Source organism: Zea mays, chromosome 7, assembly GCF_902167145.1.
Source record: "Zea mays cultivar B73 chromosome 7, Zm-B73-REFERENCE-NAM-5.0, whole genome shotgun sequence".
NCBI lineage: Eukaryota > Viridiplantae > Streptophyta > Magnoliopsida > Poales > Poaceae > Zea > Zea mays.
In genome coordinates this window covers 68115208-68123229 of record NC_050102.1, presented here as the reverse complement: position 1 = coordinate 68123229, position 8022 = coordinate 68115208, and the positions used below count along the sequence as shown (strand labels likewise).

The following is an 8022-nucleotide window of genomic DNA, read 5'->3' as shown; positions in this document are numbered from 1 at the left end:
AGAGTAGGGAACTCAACCCTAGACTGGGTTTAATAGAACAAACAAGGCTTAAATAAGAAAAAACTTCAAAACTCAATTGAAATAGTCATAAAATGTCACCATGGATGAACTTAAGTGTATTCAAACCCTAGGAATATCAAAAACCCTAATTGGAACCCTAGAAAGCCCTAGACTTAAACCCTAGGGGGCTAAGTGCAAAATTAGTGCACTTTTTGACTAAAGTGCAAAAACTATGAAGTTAAGGTGCCTTAAGTAATATGGTTCACAAATATGTGAATTTGCAACTAAAACCTTGAGATTTGGACTTAATTGCAAAAGGAGCCACACTTGAACTATATGGGCTAAGTCTGAAATCTATGGCATTGGCTCAACTTTGGAGCCCTATATCTGCCAAGTTATAAAGTTTTTGCCCTAGGTCACCACATCAATTCTGTAGAGCTATTATAGGAGAATAACTTTGATGCAGACAGTCTCTTTAGTTGTTATACAAAAACTAGGTGAATGCACGTGCGTTGCTACGGAGCGAACATGTTACGATAAGATACATTAAAATTCAAAATACTAATTACTATTTTATCTTCTTATTAACATCTTTTAAAAGTTAAGATATTTTACATACCTTAAAATCCCTACACATCAAACAAGTCTATCATGTGCAGTAAAATACAATAGAGAAGCATGCAGATACTTTCAGTTTTCAAGCAACTAATGCAAAACCAGAGAAACATTACCAGCTCTAGGCAATAAAAACCATGGATTTAGGTGATCATTGTAAATTTAATGCTGATGCTTTATTAGATCTGACCCAAAAAGTACAAATTAAGATGATGATCAAAATGGCAACTCTTCAAATATGCTAATATTTGCCAGTGTACACCAAGGAATTCAAAAGAGCAAAATATTGGATTCGAGTAACTCTTCAAATAATGTTTCCTTCTGTGACTGCAGCGTGTAACCTCCTATGGCCTGCGATGAGTTGGTACTGTCCAACCTTGCAGGCATTTGGCGGTAACCGTATGCTTGTGGGATCTGTTGGTGAGCAGAATACCTTGAATCCATCACTGGCCCATTAACTCTTACTGATCCTGCTGTGGCAAATGGAAAACAATCTCAGAACAGGGAGGAACATCGTAAGTCAGAAAATATCAACAGATCATTTGTAGTACTCTCTCCGTACCAAATTATAAGTCGTTTTGATTTTTGTAAATAACATAGTTTTTGCTCTGTATCTAAGCCCAAACGACTGACTTGCAATTTGGAACAGAGGGAGTTGGTAGTAAGTGAACACGAAAATACCTGCTTGTGCTTGCAGCCCTTGTGGAGTCAGAGATGTCCTGGTAACATTTCCAGGACCACTTGCTTTCTCCCAAGGATTCTTACACGAATCATCAGAGACTGGTCTAACCCTTGATGACACAGCAAGAGGTTGTTCCTTGGCAGGAATTGGATTCGAGTGAACCATAGTGGTCCTACAAAATGAAGCTGCAGATTAGCAAAACCAAAAGGCAAAAGCTTTCACTCAACTAAATTACAGTGACAAAAGGACAGAAGCCCAGACAAGTGGGAGCAACTTTCCCGGCTACTCCTTACCATTGGGCACTCAGGCCACAAGGGAGAACCTTAATATGGAGAGAAACTAAGATGTAAATGTACTTGAAATTGCACCTCAAAGCAGTGTGAGAATGAAATCAAGACTATGATGCCCTATTTACCTGGGAAGGGATGCATGTTTCCTGTCTGTTGGAACTGATGGGCCGTTACCACCACTCTCTTCAAGATGAGAAAACTGCTTCTTAAATTGATCAATGGCACTGCATAAAAATAGCCAGCAACTGTTCCGTCAAGTGTTCAAACAAATGGATACATGAGCAATTACATGCATGCGCAAAGCAACATACATGTGCAAACATAGAAAAGCTAAAACCTTGGGTAGAGAAAGGTTGTCCTCTCTGTGCCATTAATGTAGCTACTTAGTAGTTGTGGGTGATATTCCAGTATCTCCTGGAATATCAACTCTCTTATCTCTTCCTTTGACATTCTTTTGTGCTCAAAGTCAAATTCCACTTTTCTGATTGGCTAACAGGATGGTTCTCTTTCAACCCTGGCAAGACCTTTGAAGTATGGATCACGCAATGCCTGAAACAATTGAAAGAGATGTTATAAATACTTAGGATCACAAAGTAAAGTTGAAAGCAACATCACAGATCTAGATCCATAGAAGCAGAATAGAGAGTCGTAGGAAATGGGCAATAGAAGCAGAATGCATGTGAGATACCTGTTGATCAAGTTCTCCATTTTCCTCAGCCACATCTTCAGGTTCCTCATGCTGAACAACCTGCATCCTTTTGAAAGCTTCCACAATAGTCATGTCTGACTTCTCTGATTCAAGTACTGGTCAGCAGGAAGATAATTTCCCCTGCACATAGACATGTTATTGCAAAAATTTTACTTGGTCAAAAACTGTGAGGTGGTCAGGACTCAGTTCTCAGAGAAGATGCAATAAAATATTAGTACATTACTCCTTGGAATTAATAAGAAGTTTCTGAGATTCAATGTATTTTTTTAATTTCTGGTAAGCAATATTCTAGAACAAAATGTAGTAGTTTGTGTGATAATGTGTACCTCTGAGACGCAACACTTTTTTCTACAGTTAGAGCAACCTGCCAGTCTTCAAATAGATTTGGATATTCAGAAGGATCTGCTAGAGACTCTGTAGCTTTTGGATTAATCTGCATACAGACAAAAAGAATAAGATAATAGCATGCAGTTTTTTTTATAATGACACGACACTTTTCAGAAAGAAGAAGATGAGAACATTAAGAAATTACTTTACTCAGGTCGTCTCTCCAAATTGCCACTATCTCTGGTACTTTGCTAGGAAGATATGAACGCGCCAGTAATGCAGCTTCACGTATACGGTTGCTACAGAATACACAAGATAATGTTTAGTTCTCAAAGAAAGAGCACCAAAACAAGGATTTAATCACAGCAAACAAGATTTACCTGTCTACAAGCAACTGTATGCAATCTTCAACTTTATCGAGCATAAAAAGGCAGAGGAAAGCAACATTGTTTTTTCCGTGTTCTTTTGCCAAAGAAGCAAGCTTTTCAATTCCTTCAGCATCTCCAAGAGATGAGTACAGTAGCAACAAGCCACTTAAGTCCTTTGCTTGAAGAAGGCATTCCTCTGCCATCTCTAGCTGGCATACCCACGCCAAAAGGCTATCATTCATGAGCTAATACAGATAGGATATGTTCGATTTAGGTCATGTCTCAAATTGACATCATTCACATTCGCATTGAGAGTTTTAGCAAGAAAAACAAGTACCATTGAAGTTTTGAGAAGATAAAAGCCCCGACCCAAAACTATTTGATCACAAAAAAACGCCACACTACACGAGGTATTCCATCCTCAAAAACTTGTTTCTTAGCAATGTACATATTTAAATGTCAAATACAGACTGATAAGGCTTAAGAGCTAACCTTGCCTGTGGACATGGCAAGTTCGCCCAACTGCTTCCATTTAGATTCACTTTGTGCTTCTATGGCGATAGCCTGTACAGTAAATAGTCATGAGAGGTCATATAATATATGTTACTTAGTATTTTTTCCAGTAATGCAGTATACAATAACTCAAAATATAGTCCACGGTATTAGAAGAAAATTAATGACAATATAACCAGTACCTTCGCGACTTCTAATTTTCCAAGCTGCACAGCTAGGTCAAACTTGTAGTCAGCATCAGTGGCTATCTCAAGAGCCTCTTCCAACATACCTCTCGATTCCAAAAAATGAGCAACACTGCCATATGAGAGAGAAACAAGAACTGAGGCCAGAAGAGAACAGACTCTACATGAAGTTGGACGAAATACAGAAAAAGAGTGCAAAAAACTAAGTATATTAATTCAGTAAAGTGTGAACATACACAAGATAAAAAAAATAAGATTAGTTTTTTACTACCTTTATTCCAAATTATAAGATGTTCTGGCTTTGTCAATAAGATGTTTTGGCTTCTCAAGATACATTATTTTTACTATGTAACCAGACATAGTGTATATCTAAACGCATAGCAAAAACAATAAATCTTGAAAAGCCAAATCGTCTTATAATTTGGAATGGAGGGAGTACAACATAAACATACACTTAAAAGAGTCTATCTAGATATGACATACATCAGGACAGTTGTGACACTAATATATATGCATCAATTTAACATATAACCTGTCTTCCACAAAATAGAAAATGGGTCTAAAAGCAGAGATAAATTAGAAAAGAAAAAGTCAATATATATTTTGGAACAAACTGATAATCACAAACCTATTATATTGCGCCTTTGGTATGGATGATAAAATTTTGTTTGCATGATCCAAATCCCCACGCATCACAAGGGTCTTGTACTCAATCAAACTCAGAAGTAATGTGTACCCAATGACACTGTACCAAGCTATTTGTTAGTCAGAGAAATTAATAGATGCTACAAAGGAAAGGAAGCATTGTTTTCGAGAAAACATACTTCAACTCCTTGTCAATAAGATAAACTCGACTTTGGTTCGCAATATATCCCAACAGGTACATAGGGCGATCCTATTGCATCATGTGTATTTCTAATGTCAATATGGCTACAAGTTCATAATGGACCATGCGGTAACAGGCCAATTTAGGTATTGGAGTCTACTTTCAGAAAAATGGGTTCTTACTCAAAATTTCGGTTCTGAAGTTTTCTCAGAGTAAACAGTTATCATTTTTATTTTAGATCAATGGTATGGTACCCGAAGTCAAGCAGATCTTACCCGGTATAGTTCAGCGACATCGGAATTCTAATAGCACTGGTGGCGACATTGGCATGTCAGAGGCAATTGTTCAACTTAACTGGAAGTAAGAAGTTATACTAAAATATAAAAATAGAACTGCCTTATTACTGTTGTGTGAACTTTCATGCAGTAGTATTAATAAGAATTTACTGGTGCAAACTTGGACACATTATGGAAAACTACTTGACAACATCACTAAATTTATAAACTGCATATGCACATCCCTCAAAATGGATATATTTGGGATATGGGAGATATGGTACCCAGACAAGTAAGAACCCTTGTGGCAACAAAGAACCTTTGTACATTCTGAAACAAACAAAGGGACACATCAGAAATTGTACCTTCAGATGTGCAATAGTATTATCCTTGTAAGTGAATACACCGATGGACTCCACGACATACTCAGCACCAGCCTCATCCCACGGGATTTCCTCAGGGTTCTTGAGGGTCACAACAGTTAATACATTAGCTCACAGCTTGAACACAAAAGCTTAGTCCATGTCTAGAAGAGGCAGGAAAGGCGAGCACCTGATGCCAAAGACGGTGACCGGCTTGTCACCGAAGAGAAGGGTCTTGGAGTCCTTGAGTGTGATTTCACTGTTCTTCTAGTGGCCGTGCACGGTGTCGTACTTGAACATGTAGGTCTACGGAAGACGGGGGAGCACATAAAACCACGATGAGCGCAACACACATATTTCAAATTCGTTCTAAATTAAAGGAGTGCTAGATCGACGACACCTCTAGCAGCACAAACCAACTGATACCGGTGGTAGAGATAAAATATTGTAATAGAGCAATAGAACCAACAGAATCCCCAGATTAACGGAGAGACCCAACAAAAATTGAAGCCAAAACAACGCTGAACGGCGGCGGGCTGGCCAAAGGCGGTCGCAGGTGTAAGATCATGAACTATTATGTTTATTCTTCTTTGTTCTAATTGTGATAATCATAACTATGATGTTTCCAAATATATGGCTTAACATTACGAGTTAGTGACATGACTATGCTCTCTTTATCTTAACATTTTATACATGTTTTTATTCTACTAAAACTGCTACAATATATATCTGACAATTTTAAGCACACAATTTTTTGTCCAAAATCATTGAGTTTACTTTCTTCGCACAGAATGTATCCACATTTTAATTTGAACATCATATCGAGTAGGGCATCTATAATGAGCAATCTAGCACCTAAATACCTTGCAAGGGCCTTCATCAAACATTCTTGATAGATATCAGTTTCTGTAAAAGATATATTACCATGCTTAATAAAAGACAGAGACAACTATTGCTAGTTCCAAATAAAGCTAAACAAAGTCCACGCTAACACATGTATACCTTTGTAAAGTTGAAGTAGTTCTTGCAATGTAGATTTACATATGCTGATGACATGAGAAAACATCCGGTGTGGTCATTATGGGAACAATAATATAAAACAATTATTAACAAGCGCATATTCATCAATCTAACTCAAATACTGGAAACAGTCCTAGAAAATGAGCAGTAAAGTTTGAAATTTTCCACAATATACCAACGTATATAGATTTCCATCATAAGGATAATATTGTAGATTTATCATAAAAAGAATTCAAAATTACCGATACTTAGCTGTTGCTGGCAATCCTCATATCCACATTTCTGACATCAACTGGAAACAATCTTGATGCACACCTTTTTAGGCCTTCACCAGGCTTTCATGGAGGGATTGCATCTAGCACCTTCGTGGTGCCTAGCCGCCTACTGCAAGATTTTAAGGAGACACTACATCTGGCTTCTTTGTCTGCAAGATTCTAGGTGGGCATGGACGCACCAGAACTTTTTTCTTCACTGTGCCTGGACCTTTTTCGGGCTTCCATGGACACACCGGATCCATCCTCTTCCCCTCGCCGTCCAAAAGATGATTCCTCCATGGAGATTGTGTCTGGTCCACCACGGTTGCCTCCCTCTTTGCCATCTGACCTATTAATTAGAAAATCAGTACCTAGATCTTGGAGTATTGTTGTGTAGACTCTTGAAGTAAAAACAACAACAAACCAAATATAGACGTGGTTGGGGCGGCAATCTTCTTCCTCCACTGATCTAGCCCACATGCTTCTCCTTCGCCTGTGTCCCGTTCTGGAACCAGAACCCGTAGTACTGGAGGCTGTAGTGTTCCGCGAGGATACTGTGGGGACAGCGTACGAGAGGAGCACCCGCTTTCTCTCCTCCTCCCCCGCCATCTCAAGAGATCTGGAGGCGACAGAACCATGGGCGGAGGGGGTCAGACTCGAAGCGAACTTCTGCAGGAACCTGGGCAGCTTCTCTCGTAGAGTTGCCAGTGGCAGCCCGCTCCAGCTTGTACACCCCCTAGAAAGCAAAGCAAAGAAACGCGGGGGAGATGGGGGGTTAGCCGGCCCTCACACCACGATCTCCTCTGCTGCTAGCTTCCCCATGACGTTCCCGTCCTCGTCACCGCCCCCTTCGTCCGACTGGAGCTAGATGCCACAGGGCACCCCCGCGCCAGCGCATGCAGCGACGTACACGCGAGGGAGCGGGAGGTCGTCATGCGCGCGCAGTAGCGGTTGAACCCTCTGAGGAACTGGACCCACATGACACTCCCCTCCGTTGCGGCGCCTCCGTGGCCGAACGAAGAACTGGGAGGCGACCGACGGCGCGATTTGTGGGCGGCGAGAGATCCAGCAGAGTGGGCGCGGCTGCCATGGATGGAAGGGGCGGTAGGGGCGCGGCTGGTGGGCAAAATGCAACGATTTGTGGGCGGCAATTTCCATGGAACACGTGGACCTTCCAAGATGGCGACTGAGAGAGTAGAGCGGGGGCGTGGATGCTCTGGCGGTGAAATGGAGCGCAATCTGTGGGGGCGCGGCTGCCATGGATGGAAGGGGCGGTAGGGGCGTGGCTGGTGGTCGATTTGTGGCTGACATAGCACGATTTGTGGGCGGCGAGAGATCCAGCAGAGAGGGCGCAGCTGCCATGGATGGAAGGGGCGGTAGGGGCGCGGCTGGTGGGCAAAACGCGGCGATTTGTGGGCGGCGATTTCCATGGAACACGTGAACCTTCCATGATGGCGACCGAGAGAGGAGATCGGGGCGTGGATGCTCTGGTGGCGAAATGGAGCGCAATCTGTGGGGCTGGCGGCGGATAGCAGAGAGCGGGGGCGCGAGAGAGAGCGGGCGGCTCTAAAGGCAGAACCGTGCACCAAAGTTTGT

The 8022-nt window shown here is 41.5% G+C and overlaps 1 protein-coding gene and 1 pseudogene across 1 annotated transcript; both read right to left on the bottom strand.

Moving 5' to 3' along the window:
• Positions 1 to 763: 763 nt before the first annotated feature.
• On the bottom strand, positions 764 to 1799 carry LOC103632429 (mitogen-activated protein kinase 9-like). The gene is made up of 2 exons (XM_020541277.1): positions 1297 to 1799; positions 764 to 1088 (listed from the first exon to the last, which is right to left on the bottom strand). The coding sequence occupies exons 1-2, from the start codon at positions 1460 to 1462 to the stop codon at positions 886 to 888; spliced, it is 369 nt and encodes a 122-aa protein (XP_020396866.1). The 5' UTR covers positions 1463 to 1799; the 3' UTR covers positions 764 to 885.
• Positions 1800 to 2206: 407 nt separating this feature from the next.
• LOC103632430 (coatomer subunit beta'-1-like) lies at positions 2207 to 4580 on the bottom strand (annotated as a pseudogene).
• Between the last annotated feature and the right edge of the window lie 3442 nt (positions 4581 to 8022).

Bases quoted from the DNA above. Each gene is read 5' to 3' on its own strand.
- LOC103632429 (XM_020541277.1), bottom strand. From the start codon at position 1,462: ATGGTTCACTCGAATCCAATTCCTGCCAAGGAACAACCTCTTGCTGTG. The intron at 1,089-1,296 runs GTATTTTCGTGT...CATTTGCCACAG, and splicing joins AGGGCTGCAAGCACAAGCAG to CAGGATCAGTAAGAGTTAAT.